This window comes from Idiotropiscis lumnitzeri, chromosome 4, assembly GCF_059441095.1.
Source record: "Idiotropiscis lumnitzeri isolate Australia: NSW breed Sydney's pygmy pipehorse chromosome 4, RoL_Ilum_1.0, whole genome shotgun sequence".
Classification (NCBI taxonomy): domain Eukaryota; kingdom Metazoa; phylum Chordata; class Actinopteri; order Syngnathiformes; family Syngnathidae; genus Idiotropiscis; species Idiotropiscis lumnitzeri.
This window is the reverse complement of record NC_142394.1, coordinates 17,633,625-17,654,629: the sequence shown is the minus strand read 5'-3', so window position 1 is coordinate 17,654,629 and position 21,005 is coordinate 17,633,625. Positions and strand designations below refer to the sequence as shown.

Here is a 21,005-nt window from a genome sequence, read left to right as displayed (position 1 = left end):
GCCGTACTGATGAGCTGAGAGAGGATTTGAGGCGTAGTTATAAATCCCATGTGAGCTCTCGGCAGGACGAGCCCAGCTACAATATGATTGGTTAATGGATCTCGGCAGGACTATCTGTCTTATACTGCCCCCCGTGGCTAAGACAGTAGCAGCAGTATTCAATGTCATTATGTCATTACAACTACTGTGTTTTTATTACAGTTTTATTAAGCGCTATTTTTTCCTCATTAAATGAACAATGCAAATTGTTTTGTTTTGTTTTTTGGGGGGGTGGATTAGTTTAAAGACATTTCGGGAATGTCTTGAGTTACAAGCGGGGTCACGGAACAAATGAAACTCTTATCTCAAGGCACCGCCGTATCTAAATTTAAGAATTATTAATCACAGCCTCGGTTTGTTTTGTTGCTGTTCATTGCTGCTCTTGTTCCTTTCATTCCACTGTGAGGATGCAAAGGCCTACTCATCTCCAAATCATGCCCCCCGTGATAGGAGAGACCCCTGCACTATATTTAGCCACCAGGACCACTTGTGCCCGGAACAAAACGCAGTCCAGCGCATCATTGGCCAGCTGCCCTGTCAGTCACTCAAACAACCAAGTGGACAGGCTCTAATAGTTTACCTTCAACTACACTGAGCCAAATTTAACCGCAGGGGGAGGGGCAGGCAGGACATGGTTGAGAGTTTGTCCATTACTCTGTTTGTGGTCGGTGGAAGAACCTCGGTTGGGGGCGTCCTGGAGCCTGCCCGCCTGAGCCGGTCGGTGTGGAACTGACGCTGTGGCCGGTAGGACTCCACTTTTCCTGTCCATTCAAGGGCATTGCCAAGAGGCCCCGAACATCACGCTTGTTCTCAGACTCGTCGGCGTGGCGGTCGGCCTCATGGACCCTCAAAGACACAAAGGAGTTCTAAACAAGGGATGTAGAAGGTGACAAGGTGGGTGAATTGCTAAATAGGATGTATGAGTCTCTACATACGCACGTTCTCAACTTGTAAATTGCTCTGAATGAAGCAGCCATTCTTGCCCAATACAGGTCCTGACCTTACTAACATTATTTCAGTGGTACCAACATGCACTTCAACCTCGTCTAGCTGGTGTTCCCTTTCACCCAGAGCACCGATCACGTTGCCCCTGCTGGGGCCACGAGGGCCCCGATTTGCAAGATCATGCCGGGAAGCTGCCATCCCCTGTCCACACATGCCAAATATATACCCTCTTAAAGTAAATATAATCCTGTTGTGGTCAACGTGGAATAGACCAGTAGCCGCCAAGTTGTACACTTGTTTTAACAAGCTGACTCTTGAGACTCATTTGCTGTAAGATCTGCTGAACTTGGTAAGCGTTTTGAAGGAGGACGAGGATACTTGCTGAAAATGTTAGATCGTGTTTTTTTAGTCATGTAATGTACACTATATGGACAAAAGAATTTGGACACCTTTACATCAACAGGACTTTGAAATGGAAGAAAAATATGGAGTTGGTGCCCCTCTCGCAGTTTTAACAGTTTTCACACTTCTGGGAACAATTTCTACAAGCTGTTGGAGAGTGTCTAAGGGATTATTTTTTTCGGGGTTCATTCATCCAGCGAAGCAGGGTTGAGGTCAGGGCTATGTGCATGTATTTACACAACAAATTCATCCACTCGATCGTGCCTTTGATTGCATTGTTTCAATAATGTCTAAAACATGATGAGTTAGGGTAACTCAATGGTTTTGATTCGAATGATGTATTTTTCTGCTTTGGAGACAAACACTATTACCGGGCCGTTCCACATTGATGGCGTTGCGTGATGACGCATGCATATTACAATATATGGTGAAGTGTATACACTATTACATTCATCGCAATCTGCTCAAATGGTAGATTGGTCCTCTCCCAACCCAAAGCTTGTGGGTTTGATCCTCCAGCTTTGTGAGCATGTGGCAGAGTCCTTAAGGAAGAAATCCATTATTAATGATAGTAGTCGTAGAAAAAGTTGTAGTAGCCGCATCAATAATAGTAAAGTAACTGTTTTTGTTGCTGGTGGTAGTCAAAGGACCGAACTCGGCAGCTCTGTACTGTGAGGTCATCGTGTATCAGGCATCGGGCATCAGTAGTAGTAGTAGGAGTAAGAGGAGAAGTACCCAAAGTTGTAGTAACAGCAGTAGTATTGTTTTGTTGTTGGTGGTGATAGTAATAGTATTGGAAGTCATATACGTGGTTGGAAATTTCAGACTAGAACAAAGATGGAATACAGTATGTAGTGTTTACAAATGTGAGCTATAATAATTGTAACGTATTATTATTGTTATTACCAATTGGCCGAGGAGTAGTCGTAATATCGGATAAAATCGATTTAGTAATGGTGCGTTGTTTACCCAATTTAATTCTTTCAATTGATCACATGAAATGAAATTATCCAGATTTTTTTTTTTTAAAGCAGATGTGTGGTCTTTTTCAAAATTATGTATCTGGATCCAGATGATTCCATCCTGTGCAACCTTTTGATAATATAAAATTGAGTAAATTCAACAAAAACTTTTTTCAGTGTAGTATCTGTCGTATTGTTGAAGAAATATGACTCGTAAGAAAAATTGGTCTTGTGGCAGTATTGCTGCATTTAATTTTGATGTATCATTTAAGAAAACCACTCCTCAATACATTAAATTAATAACTATGATTAGTAAAAAAAAGAAAGATTCATTTTGTACTAAAACAGCCTTTTCCCGATCCCTGCAGTCCCAGCTGTGCGCTCACATCGACCATGGGGGACTGGAACCTGCTGGGGAAGCTCCTTGAAAACGCCCAGGAGCACTCCACCGTGGTGGGCAAGGTGTGGCTCACGGTCCTGTTCATCTTCCGCATCCTGATCCTGAGCGCCGCCACAGAGAAGGTGTGGGGCGACGAGCAGTCGGGCTTCACCTGTGACACCAAGCAGCCCGGTTGTGAGAACGTGTGCTACGACATCACGTTCCCCATCTCCCACGTTCGCTTCTGGGTCCTTCAGATCATCTTCGTGTCCACGCCTACGCTGATCTACCTGGGCCACATCCTGCATCTGGTGCGCATGGAGGAGAAGCAGAAAGAGAAAGAGAAGACTCGTCCTCCAAACAAGCCAACCCTCGTCGTGGATGCCCGCAAGCACAAAAAGGCCCTGATGAGAGACGAGAAAGGACACGTGCGCCTGCAAGGGGAACTCTTGCGCACGTATGTCTTCAATGTCATTTTTAAGACCCTCTTTGAGGTGGGCTTCATCGTGGCCCAATACCTGTTGTATGGCTTTGAGCTAAAGCCCATGTACACGTGCGACAGGCCGCCATGTCCCAACGCGGTCAACTGCTACATCTCCCGACCCACCGAGAAAACCATCTTCATCATTTTCATGCTGGGCGTGGCCAGTGTTTCCCTCTTCCTCAACCTCATTGAGATCTACCACCTGGGTTTCACCAAGTGCCGTCAGGGCATCACCTTCAGGGGAGGCAACCAGTCACCCGAGACATTGTCCAAGGGGAACAGCGACACGGAAGCGCCGTTCGGCCCGACGTATGACGATTACTTCCACGAGCATCGCCCTCCCAGCTACAACCTCTCGCCTCTGTCCGATGGCGGCGACTCTTCCTTTCACCCTTGTAACAGCAAGGCGGCCTACAAACAGAATAAGGACAATTTGGCAGTGGAACGGAGTGGCAGCAAACTGGAGGAATGTGACCTGAAAGGCAAGAAGCGAGGATCTGCCCCCGGGTCACCCACGCAGAGCAGGCAAGGCCGCGGTGCCAAGTACAGCAACAACAAGACTAGAATAGATGATCTGAAGATATGACACATTGCCGTCAAGGGGCTGAACATTCTTTGGAAAAATTTATTCATGGTGCAGGTTTGACTCATTCCAAAAAATACTTTCATTTTTTTTAAACATTTGCTGCACAATAGACGCATTTGGGCACATGGTCCACCTTTTGAGGCATTGCAGTCCAGTGGAAACTCTAAAGTTGGACATAATGTGTTGCATAAAACTAGTTGTCCTCAATGCTTTTCTACTTTCAAAGCAATTTCTCCGTAAGAATTCCTTTCTTCATTGGAAATAAACTCCTTCTGAGGTATTAATAAAACAATCAAATTTATAAGTTAATCAAAACTAAAGAAAGCCATTCACGCTGATATTGTTTGCAGAACGATACTCTTACCTTGTGACAGGTATTGCTGGAATTAATTTAAGTGTTGCTTAATCAAAAATAATTGTACAGTGCACCCCCTCCATGGCATTATGCTCCAGGCCACACCTAAAATAAATTAAATCCATGATAAAGAAATACCTTATTTAAAGACTGCCTAGGCATGTTTTTAATAGCATTACAGCACTTTTTAAAAGTTATTTAACACACTTTAAAATACTGAGCAATGGACAAGACAAAAATATTGCACGGTGTACAAAATTCCTCTGTGAGTAAATAGTAAAAGTATTTTTTCCCAAATTAACAAACTTATCTCACAATAAATATGAATAATCACGTCAAAGGGTGTACATGATCAAATGAACCGAGAGTTGTCGCTTTTTGAATGCATAAAAAGCAGGATGTTAGAGGTTTGAGACATTCCGTGATATCTTCCTGAACTCTTCAGCAAAAATTAGGTTGAGCTTGAAATACTTTGTTTCAGCTCTTTCAAGTTTGTTCTATCTGCTCCCAAGTTTTGGTTGACTCGTCTACTTTGGCGGTGTCACTGTATTTATAATCAGTTTTCCTATGTTTCATTGTGGTGTGAATTTAAAATCCCTGTAAAGCAAAATGTAAGCCTTCTCCATTTGATAATTCACAGATAAGTGTTGTTGACAACTCTGCCAGATTTAAATGACTGAAAAGGTCACCAAGTGTTTTAAAAAGAATTTCTTCCCGTATCACTCTTCCGGCTTCTCACCATGATGTGTGTGCACTCAAGGCTGACAACTCGTGGTGCAACGGATCACATAAGTCACGCTTCGGCTTAGATCACGGATTTTGAGTCATGGACCGGATCGTTTATCAGATCAGCAAAAAAGAAAAGATGAATAGAACTTTGTCTACATTTATTTTACAAATTCCTTTTGCCCTTGACAAATATGTGGTACAGTGTATAATTTAACAAAGTATCCTGCCTGACATTTTTAGCTTAATATTTTCTTAAAACGATTGAATAAGCCAAAGTATTTTATGAAATGAATGAAGACCAAGTTTTATTTTTCCTAATGAAAAATACCTCAAAGTTCAATTTAAGGCACATTCCCTTCCTTTAAAGATGGAGAGTTTAAAGTAATCTAGATCCATAAGATTGAAAAAGAAGTACAAAAAAAATAGTAAGCCAAGGAACAGCTCTTGAAGTACCAGCCGGGCACTTGTTGCTAATGCTAACAGTTAGCTGCTAGCCACTAACGCCTGAGACATGTGCCGTATCATACAATGACGGCGTAATTAATTGACGGTGTCTAAGCAGATATGAGCATGACGTCCCAATGAGGGTCTGATACATCCATTCCGGACGGACACCCATTTTTAGGATGGAGAATGAGAAGTTTTATAGGAATAAAAAGGGAGGGGCGGAAGTGGGTTTTTCGTCTATCCCTTTGATCGTCCTGCCCGGACGTAGGACGGATGAAAACCCAGGACGATGATTTTATGAATAAGGGCGGGGACAATGACGGAAGAGAGCCCAGGTCACTAACGGCGGACGGATTGGCAAAGTAGGGTAAAGTGCCCATATCTGTTTATTAGCACCCTCAATTATCGACTGAATATGATTTAGGGGAGGCATTGTGTTGATGGCAATTATGTCATGTCAATTAAAATTGCAATAAGGCAAGCCGAAATGTCAAAAACGAAAGTCAAGTTAGCCGTTACGCTACCACGCAGGTCAACTTCAAAGTAAAGGTGTACTAAGGCTATTGCATTGGCATCAATGACAATGTATTACTTGTAAGCTTTATTTTGTAGTTGGCCTGTTCGGAGGCGGCGTGTTCGTTGAGTACATTTACAGTTTCCTTGACACGTCTGTTGGATGACAACGTGGAGACCAGAGACAAGAAAAATCCTTATCATTAATTTGAGGACTCGTTTCACGCCAAGTTGCTAAAATGCTCTCATATATGCGACTTACGTGATCCATAAGGGTTTCAACTTACTTATCGTGAATATGGACTAATCATGTTGCCTTAATTTACATGCAGGTTTATTTTTCACCAACTATTCCGCGGATCATGCCCGCGGCCCGAACCGTGGTGCTTGAGGAACAAAGATGATCCGTTGCACCATGACGGGGAACTATATAAGAGAAAATGCCAGTCAAATAACTAGTTCATACACTGTTAAGTCTGATTTTTTAAAAAGTATTTCCTACCTGCTTGCCGTCCCTCTTTTCACTGTGTTAAGTGCGCATACTTCGAGGTGTGGGCATTGCCACTTAGCTAACTGCATGTCGCATTTGTACGAGATAATGGTGAAACAGTTTAACTTTACATCTGCACAATTAATTGCGAAATAGTTAACAATCTTTGCCCAGGTTTTCAGCAATTATTTTCAAACCTACGATGTATTTAGAAACAAATCTCTGAATTCACTTGACAGGGTCTTTTTTAACTGATTTGTGAACTCTTTGGACTGCTGACTCGGGATCACTTTGACTGCACAAAAATGCAGCGAAGTAGAAGTCTGCTCAGATTTTTAAATCCAATTTTTGTTTGCTAAACTCATTGTTAAATATTCCCTTCACTTGAACATGTTTATTTCTGACCTGCAATCATTTTACGTAATAAGACAAGGTGAACTTTTTCAAGTGTCAGCCTCCAGCATAGTTGACAAGTGCAATGTTGTGAAATAACTGGCACTGGTCAAAACGCTGTATCCAATTCCAGGGCGTGCCTCCGTAGAGATTGCATTTGTCTCAGGAGTTTCCATATTGTATTTCTATCGTGTCATTATGTGATTACCCAGAAGCAAAACCATCATCAAAAGCAGAATTGTTTGGATCTCAGTTTATGACTTGATTGCTGTAAAGTACTTTGTGACACTCATCTTTAAAAAGAAATATGTAAATAAAGCTGTCTTAACCGTGCCACTTAGCATTTAGTGTCATTGGAGCCAATAAATCATAAAACAACTTCAAACGGGGTATTGCCATACTAACCATCAGGCAGAATTTGAGCATTTCCCCTTCCTTTTGATCAGCCCAAAGGAACCAAAAAACAATTTGCCACTCCAAGTAACACCATAATGACCAACATTAAAATACAGTACTGTACTACACTAAAGTATTGAGTGTTCATCCATATTGTGCTCTCCTTTCAAGGTATCAGTCCGGGTTTTTTATTCTCCTTCCCCTCTATATTTTTTCTTTTTATCTGTGAAAACGGGTGCTGTAGAGGGCGACCCGACAGACTCCATTTCTATATCCCTCTGTTGGTCATTGTTTTCAATGTTTTTGGGATGGGTCGTGTTGGTTCCGTCTCATTGATTTCGATGACAAAGCTATTTTGTTTCTGAGTTGACAACCGATATGTACTTTGCAGTTACCGGATAAGCTAAGAGTGAGCCTCGCTTGTTCAAGTTCTTCTATAGTATTCTTTATGTCCTGTTGCATCTACGCTGCCTCTCTCAGGTCAGTGTTGGTACTACAACTGACATAGTTTAATATGTTGGCCGTCTCCATAAAGTGATTTATTTTTCCTCATTATGTGTGGGATCTAACACATTTAAAGCATGTCTTGGGATTTTCATCATTGGTATGAGTCTAATTGTCGACGAATTAAAATTCACAAATCGTCATGATCAAATTTGTTCTCGCTAATAGCAGCGTGGTTACTTTAGCGTTCTCAGAAATACTGTTATGTCTGTGTGTATGTGTATGTGTGTACTCTAACACATGACATCAGCCTATGATATTAAAAAAAAAAAACACCAACTTGTAAATGAGTTAACAGCCTAGCTTGTTCATGACAACAAAGCCCCCTGCCTGGTGTGATATCCGCGTTAACACTTGAGGAAAATGGTATTTGTTCAAATAGAAATGTACGACAAGTACAAGCAAACAACAGATCATTAGATTTCAGATGTCTTGGCGTATGCGTGTGTTTTCTTCGTCCACAAAGTGCTTGTTCAATAAGAAACACATTTTGAGCTCATATGGCATTTGTCAAAATAAGGAAAGTCACACCAGGGAAAAAAACATGATGTGGGAGTATTGTGTGCCCTGTGATTGGCTGGCAACCAGTTCAAGGTGCATCCCGCCTATTGCCCACTACAGCTGGGATAGGCTCCAGCACCCGCGCGACCCCCGTGAGGAGAAGCAACTCAGATAATGGATGGATGGATTCATCATCTGTGTAATGGTTATTGAAACTTTGACCTGAAGGGGGCACCCCACTGATTGTGAACTCCAGACCTCAAGCAAACACTTGGAGAGAATTTCATGTAATCATGTTGGTATTTAATTGAGGACATAACAAGTAACCCAACATATAAAATAAAACTTCAGTTGGGGTACATCTACTTGTGTTTTGTCACTTTAGTAGTGGGAAGTGGATTAAAATGTTACTTTCCGTGAGTATTTGCTTTTATTCCAGTACTATACATTTTTAAGGACGGTTCAGCAAAACTCTCTTCTTTTACAAACTACTTGTGAGAATGGATACCGTATCTGTACTTTTTATTCCTCCTTTTTTCAACCTCAGAGGACAACAAAACAAAGTAAAAACGACATAAATAGGGGAACATAAAGTCAACCGAGGTTAAAGACCCAGTAAAGTGCCCAATAATGTCTCATAAATTTGACAAATGACAGAAGAGTGTTTTTAACAAGTCTGCCAAATTTGAATGAAATAAATGCTTTGAACATAAAATGAGACTCCAAAATTGTGAAAAATAGAGACCAGAGGTGATGACTTATCACACAATCCCAATGCTGGTCCGGGGATTTTGCTGGCATATTAGCTTGCTATCTTGTTATCTTATGGGCTACCAAACAGCCATCCATCCTGCTTCTCCTCACAAGGGTCGCGGGCATGCTGGAGCCTATCTCAGTTGTCTTTGGGCAGAAGTTGGGGTGCACCCTGAATTGGTTGCCAGCCAAATGTAGGGCACACAAATAACCATTTCACACTCACTTTCACACCTAGGGGGCAATTTAGAATGTTCAATCAACCTGCCATGCTTGTTTTTAGAGGTAATGCAATACCCGGAGAAAAACCACGCAGCCACTGTGAGGCAGGTGTGCTGACCAGTCCGGAGACCAAGCTGTTTGAGATGTTTCCCTCCTCCAACACACCTGTTTCAAATCATCAGGTGTGAAACCTGGAAAACAAGTATAGCAGATCTTGGAGACCAAAGTGGGTGACCCCTGCACCAGACAGTCAATCGGTTGAGCTCACTGGGTTGTTAGCGCATTAGCTTGCTTGCCCACTGGCTCGTTATCTCCAAGGCAAGCAAACATAATAAACAGCTCATTTTCTCTGACATGTCACTTCTGTGTTAGTCCGCGTTCAGAGCACTCGGCGCAGCTGGAGCGAGTTGGACGGCCCCCAAATTGTTGTGCAGAACAAGAGTGACACTTCAGTGACAGCTGTTCACTACTGTATCTTTGCTCGGCCACAAGATAATGAGCCAGTTTTGTAGGTATATCTTGATGCCGAACTGGAAGCTATAGTGGTAGAAATTGGCCACGTTATAACTGATTGTAATTCACAATCGTACCAGATAGCCACGAATGGGAATGGCGGCATTCAGTATTTACATCGTGGGATAAAGCCGACTCATGCCAGAAAGTGAGCCCAAGCTCAATTACGCACCATGAGGGGAGGGGAGGAATTCGGTTATCTATAAGTATACAACTTTCGCACTCCAATTCAGTGAGGTGTTTTCTCACTTTTCGCTTTTAAAATGCAAAATTAAGAATAAACACACAGGTGATGTCTAATTTTCATGGTCTGGCTTTTTGTAAAACGAATTTATATATATACAAAAAAATCTAAAATTTTTAACTGGTCCAACTTAGAAGGAATTAAAATAGCAAGAATATGTGTCAAAATAGCGAGGTAAAATTACAATACATGAAGTTATGGTCACAAATGAAAATCCATGATGAGGATGAATATATGATAAGTGAACCGCTAACAAGCGAGGGAACACTGTCACTGCAGGCGTTTTCAACTCTTCCATTCAAACATATTTAATGTACAGGATTTAGAAACAAATCACTCCAATCATTTAAGAGTGTTTTTAAGATTTTGATAGAAAAGGAAAAAAACAAACAAACAAAAAAAAAAACGGGACAGCAGCATATGAAGGACATGAACCAGGAAGCGTTAATGGTGAAACTGACTGACTGAAGTATATTTCAGAGTCACCCCTTTTTTTACGCTTAGTTAACTAAAATAGTTGAATTGTTTCTTTTTTTTCTGTGGCGTGAATCCATCTCCATCCACATCTGAGATGAAGCTCCTCTGCCATCTTCTGGCCACTAAAGAAACTTCCATTTGCTAAGCGTGCACAGTGCGGAGAATGTTGATAAATTCCAAAGCGGCTTCCTCATCTGTCCAGTCACAACAAATACAAAGAAAACACTGGATTAAAACCATCAAGAACCACTGAAGTGTTTATTTAAATCATTGGCTTGAGAAAGTGCGTTGTTACAATTTCTGGCCTGTGCTCCATTACGCAGACAGTACACATCCAAACTGCTAATGTGTGATAAATGATAAACAGCCAGAAGCGTAGCTTGCAATCGCAGGAGGTTTGCTTGATGCTTTTGAAGCAGCAGCCAAAAGGACAAATGGACCTCGTGATGTGTGCTGACTAAACGGGTCTGATTGCCTGCAGGCCTGTCGTCTCATCACCAACACTTCGACGCCATGCGCCCTCTGCAACTTCACGACAGCGCGGCCCAAAAAACTAAATGTGCAGACTTGGGGAAAGAAAGAAGCAGCTGCAGACATGCTCTATCAAGCAGAAAATGTTCATTACTACATGGCTTTTTGTCCAAGTTGCTTTCACTCGGTTTGCATGGCGGGAAAGTGTTGTTTGCTGCCACCATGTTGAGTGCCGGAACTCCCGGCAAAAATCAATCGGCCTCTTTCAACTGGAACACACATGAAAGCATTTCAGCATGGGGCTATCCAATTGATTTTTTTTTTACCATATTTTCTGGGAGGATCCCAAAATAACTGAAGTGATTCACTAAGTAATAAATGTTCTATTTGTCACACTTATAAAAATAAATACAATCAAAAAATATTTATCACAAGCGTTTTCCATCATTGCATTTGAGTTTGTCTGATAGCTTTGGAATGAAGTAAAAATTTCTGATAGAGACCATAACGGTAACTCAGCACTAAAAATTCATAAAAATCTAGATATTTATGATATATCATGAAACATGAAAAAATTTGGGGAGGAGTGAAAGCTAAAAGCAGGGGTCTTCAATCCGGTTACGGAGGGCCGGTGTCCTGGCTGTTTTCCATCCGTTCTGCAACACACCCTATTCAAATGGATCGTTATCTCACTTCTGCAGACCTTGCTGATTATCTGATCATTTGAATCAGGTGTGTTGCAGCAGGGAGATTTAGAAAACAGGCAGGACACCGGCCCTCGAGGAACAGGATTGAGGACCCCTGATTTAATTTTTTTGTAAATATTATGTATTTTTTAAAACATCCTTAAACACTGTCGGGAGTGTCTATTTACTCAGCAGAAGAGTAGCAGGCATCAATTTGGGTTTGTCACGGAGTATACAAACCGTGCCCTGCTACAAATAATGGAAAAACCACAAGTCATTGACGCCCCTGGCATTGTTTTATATAATTTCTTCTATTAATAGTTTCAATTATAAATAGACCACATACAATTTATTAAAAAAATCAAACTCATGTTATAACACTACGCTTAAAAATAGATGGCTAATACAAAATTAGTTTTTAAGTATTCATCTTTGTACATGTGGGTGAAGTTTCACCCTTCCACTAAGAACCCGGGCTAATCTGAGCTCTTCCCCAACATACAAAGCTTGTCTTTTAGTGTCTTACATTCAACAACATATATTCTATCACTCTTCCATTCAGACTGTTTTATATGTCTTGTATATATTTTTCTCCCAGTGTGCAATTTGTTTTGGGTCGATATAGTCAATTTGTGGTGGTGTCAAAAGCCATAATAAAAGTAATTCCAGCTAAAAATATGGTCTGTTCAACACGAGACACTTAAGAGATTTTTTCCCCCTTTTTAAACCCTTAAAATGAAGTGACTGCTTTATGTGACTGACAGTGATGGTTTTTATTTACAATCACAAGGAGACATTTATGAGGACAACAACAACAAAACCAAAAAATGATTGAACTAAAAGGATCACCTTCTACATCACAAATTTATTCAACTCGGTCACCAATCTGTTTCACGCGGACATCACAAAATAACAGCCGTATGAAAACACTGTACAATTTGACGATTGAGGAGTCACGACACTTCTCTGCTAAAAAATTGTGACAACGTGGTAAGACAACTGCAATTTCTTACTCGTGTGAATTACTACTTTGAACCGAATGAAATATTGAGCAATTATTCGTTGGAAACTGCATTGAAATTGTGATGACCAAACAACTTTGGAATCAAGGCTCAATGACGTAAACAACTAATTAGAAGGGAAGATGTTTTGCTAAATGTCGGACTTGTGACTCTTCGACAAATGAAAAATACATCTCTAAAAAGCAGCCCTCTTTTGACAAAAAAAAAGTCAAAAGGGGCGTTTGACGAGAATATCACATTCAACAGCCGCCATTTAGCAAGTTCGAACCCAACACAGACCAGAAGTGTCACTTTAGACGTTCCTTGTTGAGCAGGGGTCATGCTAGCGGAGCGGGGGGGCTGTTCTGAGGATCCCTTTCCAAGATTTGAGCACCTCCTTAAATCATACTTAATCGTATTTGCCCTTCCCTTTGGGCGTGCCTTCGTTCCAGGCAACGTAAACAAACAAAGCCAGGACCACGTGCACGGCCAGCACGGCGACAATGGCGGCGTAGAAGTAGCTATCCGAGCTTGACATCTTCATTGAGCCTGAGAAGAAAACACAAGAGGAGATCATTGCATGCGGGGTGAGGAAGACAACTGTGATGTGAGCAATAATTCTGTGCAGTGGTACAGATTGAAAATTAATTTCTCCAACTTGTTTGGAATTGAAAACATTTTTCCCATAGGAATTAAGGGTTTGACTTTGCCATCTATCGTTTAAACGTGACCCCAAAAAATGTGGGTAGTTGCTTACCCTCTTCCTTCCCGGTATGTGTTCTGAGGTATGTAAATCTGCTTTTTCGTCCATAGTATTGTTACTGTCAAGAAAATTTGACATCTAGCTATACTTCTAAAATTCAATCTATCATATCTAAATTCATGTCAAAGGAGTGTGTAAAACTATAAGCTATTGAAGTGCTATTTTTCTAAAGCAGTGATTCTCAAGTGCGGTATTTTAATCCAATACTATACATTTTTAAGGACAGTTCAGTTGTTTTTAACTTTGACACTTGCATTTATTAATTTAGCGATATTTATTTTTTAAAAACGCGTATTTAGGTGCAATATCTGTTAAACGTGCACCCCGAAATACCTTTTCATTGACCAGAACCCCCTCGCACAAAGTGAAAAACCGCAAAGTAGTGGTTGACTTTTGTTTTTAAATCACTATTATAATTAATATTCATTTTGAGGGGGATTTAAGCCTCTATTATGCCGTAGCAACCTCCTGGCATAGCTCTTAATCTTCTAAATACTCGTTACACAACAAATGTAACTTTAAAAATGAAAAGAATAAATACCAAGCCACAATTTTTTAGAAGAACGTGATTAACAAACCCGTGGCTAATCATGACGTTCACGTTTTAATTTCTATTCTAAAATTGTATTACCTTAACTACAATCCCATGATGCATTTTAGCCTATGGTAAAATTTTGGTGGATTAAAGCACATTTAAACACCTGTTTTTGTGCAAAGCAAAAGAAAGTTGCTGCCATTATTTCTGCCGTTGTTGCTTATTCTTTGTTGCCTTCTTCTTCTCTTTCCTCTTCTGTTAAGACCACGAAGAAGAATCACTGTCACCGGAAGTAATCATGCCTTAACTTTCGCTTTGCACAATGACATCAACAAGGACCTTTGGATAAAATACAAGGTAGGATTCTAGTTTAGGTAAGCAATTTTATCATTAACTTTACACAAACACAATTTTTATTTGACAATGTTTCATCGTCCCTGTCTTTTTGCTGCAAGCTGCATGTCGGATGGGTGAGTGCGTTCTGCTCACAGCTTCTGAACACACCTGTTAACAAGCCAGCTCGACTCTGACTAACTGAGCAGAATTTATGAGTTTCCGACAGTACATTGTTCAAAGGTGCCGGTCGTTTATTAACGTGGGCGAGACTGGCGAGATAGAACAAGGGGAGATGCTGGGGCATTGCAGCCAATCAGCTCACTAGATAATCCACTTGTGTTCTCATTGGTCAATCTTGCGCCGGGAGCCAATCGTGCGCCTTTGAATGAGTGTACGTACAGAGCCTCAGATTCAACTCACCTTTCCGCTATATGGCTGTAGTTTGTATTTTTTTAATAAGTATTTTGGAAAAACGCGCGAAGCACTGCTGCCGTAAAAAGTGAAACGCGAAGTGGTGAGGGAACACTGTACGTCACAATTAACTGTTATGAAATGTTGAAACTTGGGAAATAAATTAATGAAGATAGTCAGGCAGGCACCAAAAAGGAACATTAATTAAAGTCCGATTATTGCGAATGTGTTTTGTTTTGAATGGTTCTCCTAAGGCCCCAAGTGGCAAAACAAACTCGAGACAGCAGAACAAGCGAATTTCACCTTCGAAGATGTAAGCTTTTGAAGCGAAGTATAAGCCGATCGGTAGCGTGACCATTAGGATGGTGAAAAACAAGAGTGTCTTGAGGGCTGAAACCAAGGAGCCTTCATTCCTGCAAGAAAGCCACACAAACACTTCAGACACACAAGTCAGCTTTTGTCGCCTTCGACGCCGATACATTTTCCGTCACGCTAAAACAGACTGCAGCCATGCAAAGGTAAAGTGACTTTTCTTACGTTCTAAGATGAGACGGAGGTCCGCCTGCAGTGTCCGACGTTCCGTCCATTGTTGTGTGGATAACAGGCGAGCGGAGAAAACAGCGACGTGAATGAACCTTCCTTGTTTTTTGCTACATCCGCATCACGTCACGGGACCATCACATGACCACTTGAGATTTTGCTTAGTATCGCGAGACTTGTGAGCTGCCGGCCAGAGGCGCGCGGATGTTTGTTTTTTCTTTATCAGAGGCATACATTTATATTTAAGCATTTTATTTACATCCAACTCTACATTTGGAAGTAATACATTAATTTACAATATTACCATCCGTGTGCTACAGACTTATAAGTTGTTACTTTTTTTAATTCTCAGTTAATTGTAATTCTTCATATAGTTGAGAGAGGGTGATAATGATTCAATGACGTTCCAACTTAGTGTTGATTGGTAAGTTCCAGTAAATTCTATGGGATCTTATTGTTCAAGACTCAGTAAGTAACAGTTAATTTTTGAATAAATTGAAATTGAATTATTTCACTAATATAAATAAAATGCTGCATTAGTTATTACTGCATCCGATCATCATCATCACACCTGTCTTTTACCTGCATGCTCATAAAAAAAAGCAAACCACCTTCTTCTCAACATAATTGTTAAACACAATGGACTGTGAAACTAAGCTTTCCGTATGAAGCGTGTCTAATTATATTTGAATAAAAAATCTTAAAACAACACCATCAACATCAGACCTTTTTGACCTGGCAATTAAACATTAAGACAGATTCAGAAAAATAATGACCACAAATGACTGAATGAATTATTTTTGTGGGATGATAACATAGCGCCCACTATTGACAAACTGTTGTGTTTTTTTTTGTGACCATCATCAGTACATAAAGTGGAGCATTTCAAAGAGTGTATTGAGACCTTGTTCCCCCAAATTCACAAAATCAAATTTTAAGAGGGAATTCCCCACTGGAGTTTTTTTAATAGTGATGGGACAGTTGGATAACCTGACCAAGTACAAACAAGTGTGAAGATTAGGGAGGCAGAGATATGGGTAATCTCAAATTGGTATTGAAAAACAAATATAAATCTAAGTTCAATACAACTGTCATTGGAAAACACGTAACAAATTATGAACAGGCTGTTGAGACAACAGAAAAAGACGTTAGCGATGTGTTAGTGTGCATGCACAAGCTCGTTTATTGCCATGTGAGCATAACTGCATGAATGATCCACTCCTGTTACTTTGTGGAGGCGCTAATCATTGTCTCATCAGGGAAAAACATTCCCGTATTATGCTGTTCATGTGAGAAATGCTTGCATTTATCTGCTTCATGTTATCTGTGTTGCATCTTGACGGTTCCACCATTAGCTTCAGCATTCTCTTCTTTATTTGTAGGTTTTCCAGCAGTTCAGGGTCAGGCACAACTTTTCTTTTCAGCCGGCTGCTCAGCTTTGCCTTAAATTGAATTAAAAGAATGTTGTTAGTAGTGCCGAACAACAATTTTTTTTCAAATTGCAATGTAGTAGAATTTTCAAGGGCTGCAGTTTGGAAAGAAAAAAAATACAGGAGGGCCAAAAAGGACAGTCTTATTCATGTCAATTAAGAAAAAATGTATGCCTTTATTCAATATTTGTCAGTTGTTTATCCCCGTGGTATCGAAAATGTTATTGATTATTTTCCTGTGTATTGATATTGGGCTCGAAATGATAATATCGTGGCAACCTTATTATCTATGGCAGCAACTTATAGTGACAAACAAAATAAACGATCCTCTATTAGATGGCAGATATGGTATAAGCTACAATTTCTGTGACTATTTTGTTTGGTGGTGTACCATGACATTTGTCAAACTTAAAATATGTGCCTAGGCTCAAATAAAGGCGAGGAATCACTGGTTTATTGTAATACAGAATAATTGATGGCTAAAAAAAAATAAAACAGATACAGAGGACCTTAATGAAATTAAAAGTAAATTATTTTCAAAATCATAAAGGTCATAGTTATTCTGACACAAAATAAGGCAACACAAAAACGCATTACATCAGGCAATGAAAAGATGGCACCAGCTTCTGTTTTCCTTTTGAAGAGGACATGAAATCTGGTAGTGCCGCTTGATGAGGACAAAATTATGAAGACAATTGTGAGAGTGACTGAGTTAAAGCATCACTGGTGTGTTCTTGTGAGCTGAATACATTTACACATCTTTCGCAAGCCACCATTGTGGTCGAGATGTACTTGTATTCCAAAATTGTCACCCGTTAAGATTTCAACCTACTTGGAGTATGTCACTGCGTTGCTTTACAACTGCCTGCGTGTGGTCGCTTTCAACGGATTGTGGCGAATCTGTAGCAAGCTCCAAAGCCGGAGATGAATTGGAAGACGGTTCTTCTTTTGTGTCCTCTTCTTTTATGTCACCCTCCTCTTGTATGTCCCCGTCTCGGTGCCAGCGTCCGATACTGTGCCAGAAAGGCGTCCATTAAGTCAGTATATTTTCACTGGCAGGACCCCGAGTCAACATTCAGCTTCAGTTTTGCTGTTTTGAAGTCAAGAGTGACCCGAAGCAGAAGTTCTACCTCGTCGTCAGTCCACCCCTTAGACAACCAGTTCGCATTCAGCGCCATTGTTGTGACTAATTCTTCTTCTTCCTACGTGATTTATTTGACGGTTGGCAACCCAAAATTTAATGCATTACCGCCACCTGCCGGACTGGAGTGCGAAACAAGAAAATCAGCAAATGAAAATTATACATGAAAAAAAAACAACTCACATTTTACTCATACGGAAGGGGATTGGGGCCACTGAAGGAAAAAAAGGTTCTGACTTTGAAGTGTAAATTCTGAGAATAAAGTGAGAATTCCGACTTTAAAGCGAGATTCTCACTTTATTCTCATAATTCCCACTTTAAAGTCAGAATTCAGAGAATACAGTCAGAATCTATCCAACCTTTTTCCCCCTTCATGGCACTAATCCTCTTCCGTATACTCATTAATCTTGTTTCCCTTGACTGATTTATGACTAGATCATATGGCCCAATCCCTATACCCAAACTAAACCCTGTGCTGCGGTCCTTATTGAAGTGTACACGTAGTAGAAGTACACGTAGTGTTCGAGAGCGCAAAAGTTCATAAATATTGCAGGATTGGGAGATCGTGTGTGACGTCATCCATTGACGCCCCTGCGCGATGGAGCATGGCAGTGTGACCGCAATGCAATTTTGATCTGATTTAGTTTCTTTAAACCACCTGAAACCTCCCATATTCTTAATCTGAAAGATGTTGGTTGCTATTACAGAAACCCAAGAGATAACAATTTTGCATATTTAATTATTTTTATCATTCTTTATGCTACATTTGTTATTCACAAACAGACATTTTCTGGAGTTCAAATGTATTAAATGATATTAAATTAGTTAACAATTAGAAACCTTTTGATATTTTTCAGTGCCTTTTTCCTATATAGCCTCAGTTACAAATACCCAGAGACAGTTTTCCTATTTTACTGTGCCTTGATTTTTACATTTATTGTCTTTTTTTCTTTGACTGTTTTATTTAATAGTAATATTATACAATGTATCTACCAGTCGGATTTCCCAATATCATATAATTATTGATAATTTAACTTTTTTTAACTGAAAACATATTGTTGTCCTGTTTGTTAATTGACTCAATAAAGTTTATTAATGAATAAATACATAAAAAATACATAGATAAATAAATAAATAAATATAGAGCATTGTGTGGGTACCAGATATGATCTAGCTGCAAGTATCGGGGTCCATTTGGTCACCTATATTTTTGTAATACAGTATTTTTTGCCTGTATGTTTCTTACGTGTTGTATGTAATTAACAGCGAATCATATTAGGTGGTGATACAGCAATGTTTTTTGTTTCTACAATAAACTCCACTTCTGTTGTGTCATTTCAGTATGATTGATGCGGATCTGTCAAAATGACTTTATTATCCCCCTTCATTTCTTAAGTGTTGACAAATGACAATGACGAGCTTATCAGAGCTCATTTCAGAATGGAGGTTATTGCAAGGCCACAGCAAATTATTTTGGGAGTCATTAAATACTGACTCCTGACTGTACTTCATAATCTGTCCAAGCATCAGAAATTAATAAGAAAAAGGTCAGTTGCACCATCTTCCACATCTTTATTGCAAATCTTGACAGCCTCGGCTAACTTATTTTTTGCTTCTATCATAGTTGCACCTCAAAACTATTGTTTTAAAATAATATAAACAATAAAGTGTGAGGTTTGGAAAAATGGTAGAAAGAGGCTTGGAATGTGTAGTTTTCTTTGGTAACCACAAAAAGGACAATGGTCATCTAACAATGGTCATGGAAGTACCTGGAAGAAAAAAGACCCCTGCTCTCACTTCAAGTCATCAGGGGCTTGATTTGGGCTCTCATGTAAGCGAGACACACATACTGGCAACAAGAAAAACTGTTTTTGACCATTAAAACTGTTGGCGAAAATCTGGCACAGGGACAGGAAACAAAAGTTACCCTGAAAACGTGTTAAGGGGAGTCCAATGATAATTTTCCAATCATTACTTTGGTAAAAACTCAGCTAGTTTGACCAAGCGCGTGTGTGACGTCACTGCCCCCACGTGTTATGTTCAGACGAATCTCAAACTGGATGATTGACAGACTGTGTTATACTGCCATCTAGCTTGTATTGAAAGGTAGTAATGAGAGAAGATTGAGGTTTTACCCTTTTCTAAACAAATTCTATTGATGCAGAGAGTCATTGCCCACATAAACATAAAGTACAGTATACTATACTTCATAACAGGAGTATGTTTTTATGAAGTCGTTATTACTCATACTGTACTCAGCAACCAGACTGTCTGAATAAGTTCCTTATTGTTAGAATAGTTTTGGATTTTTCATTATGTTTAGTTTTTTTTTTAAATTTCATTTTGACTTTTGTTTCTTAAATTCAGTTGTTAGATTTGGTTATATTTGTTTTATTTATTTAAAAAAATGCTTAGTTTTAATGTATCCATTATCTGTACCGCTTCTCCTCGCTAGGGTCGCGGGGCATGCTGGAGCCTATCCCAGATATCTTCGGGCAGTAGGCGGGGTACACCCTGAACTGGTTGCCAGCCAATTGCAGGGCACACAGGGACGAACAAACATCCGCACACACAATCACACCTAGGGGCAATTTAGAGTGTCCAATCAACCTGCCATGCATGTTTTTGGAATGTGGGAGGAAACCGGAGAACATGCAAACTCCACACAGGAAGGCCAGAGCCGCAATCGGACCCATGACCTGGGCACTGTATAAGGCCATCGTGTTAACCAGTCGTCCACCGTGCCGCCCAGTTTTAGTTTATTTATCTTTTAATTATTTTAAGTATTTGTTTTTTTTAAATTCCCAGTATATTTGTGGAGCGCAAGATAAAAAAAAAAGTGTTGCATAGACAAGTCAAATAAACTACAATTCTGAAACAACTGTTTAACCGTTCTTCTTCCGAACGGATGAACAGCAATACAGAAATAAAAACATTGCATGATATTCATTGACCAAGATGAAACCATGGATATTTTCAGCACAATTATTGTTAATTTTATTAACGCAATTTGTAGTTTCAGTTATTCATTTTTTTTCCATAAGTAATTTTTACTTTTATTTTGTTAATTTATTTTTCAATTTTAATTGTAGTTATTTCGTTAGTTTTCATTAACTATCACGACCTTGTATTGTATCACATTTTGCCATCATTGGTGACATCACAAAACAACACATAAAAACCCCCTCAAAAAACAAAGTACTCTACTGTAGAAAACTCAAAATTGTTTGAAGTACAGTTTTCCTGAAAACTTTGTTTGAACTCCCAATTGTACCACTTTTGGGTCAGTTGACTTTGGAGGTTTCACTGTAGAAGCTTAATGAGTGAGTCGCTTTGGGGAAACATAAAAAAATATAA

The 21,005-nt window shown here is 39.8% G+C and overlaps 3 protein-coding genes across 3 annotated transcripts; 1 reads left to right on the top strand and 2 right to left on the bottom strand.

The window, feature by feature from the left end:
- Positions 1-819: 819 nt before the first annotated feature.
- Positions 820-3,797, top strand: LOC148338371 (gap junction alpha-3 protein-like). The gene is made up of 2 exons (XM_088292809.1): positions 820-933; positions 2,717-3,797. The coding sequence occupies exon 2, from the start codon at positions 2,742-2,744 to the stop codon at positions 3,795-3,797; it is 1,056 nt and encodes a 351-aa protein (XP_088148935.1). The 5' UTR covers positions 820-933; positions 2,717-2,741.
- Positions 3,798-12,249: 8,452 nt separating this feature from the next.
- vma21 (vacuolar ATPase assembly factor VMA21) lies at positions 12,250-15,238 on the bottom strand. The gene is made up of 3 exons (XM_088294091.1): positions 15,075-15,238; positions 14,841-14,950; positions 12,250-13,041 (listed from the first exon to the last, which is right to left on the bottom strand). Exons 1-3 carry the CDS (start codon positions 15,122-15,124, stop codon positions 12,902-12,904), a joined length of 300 nt encoding a protein of 99 aa, XP_088150217.1. The 5' UTR covers positions 15,125-15,238; the 3' UTR covers positions 12,250-12,901.
- Positions 15,239-16,230: 992 nt separating this feature from the next.
- Positions 16,231-17,685, bottom strand: LOC148338369 (uncharacterized). The gene is given in 3 exon segments (XM_088293493.1): positions 16,231-16,519; positions 17,340-17,516; positions 17,518-17,685. Coding segments are annotated over 3 exon segments (543 nt in total). The 3' UTR covers positions 16,231-16,321.
- Positions 17,686-21,005: the final 3,320 nt, after the last annotated feature.

What these genes read in the sequence shown, in the direction of transcription:
- vma21 (XM_088294091.1), bottom strand. Translation starts at nt 15,124, where the DNA reads ATGGACGGAACGTCGGACACTGCAGGCGGACCTCCGTCTCATCTTAGA. An exon ending in CCTCCGTCTCATCTTAGAAC is followed by an intron (nt 14,951 to 15,074) that starts GTAAGAAAAGTC and finishes GCTTTCTTGCAG; the next exon opens with GAATGAAGGCTCCTTGGTTT. An exon ending in AAAAGCTTACATCTTCGAAG is followed by an intron (nt 13,042 to 14,840) that starts GTGAAATTCGCT and finishes TTTTCTTCTCAG; the next exon opens with GCTCAATGAAGATGTCAAGC.
- LOC148338371 (XM_088292809.1), top strand. Translation starts at nt 2,742, where the DNA reads ATGGGGGACTGGAACCTGCTGGGGAAGCTCCTTGAAAACGCCCAGGAG.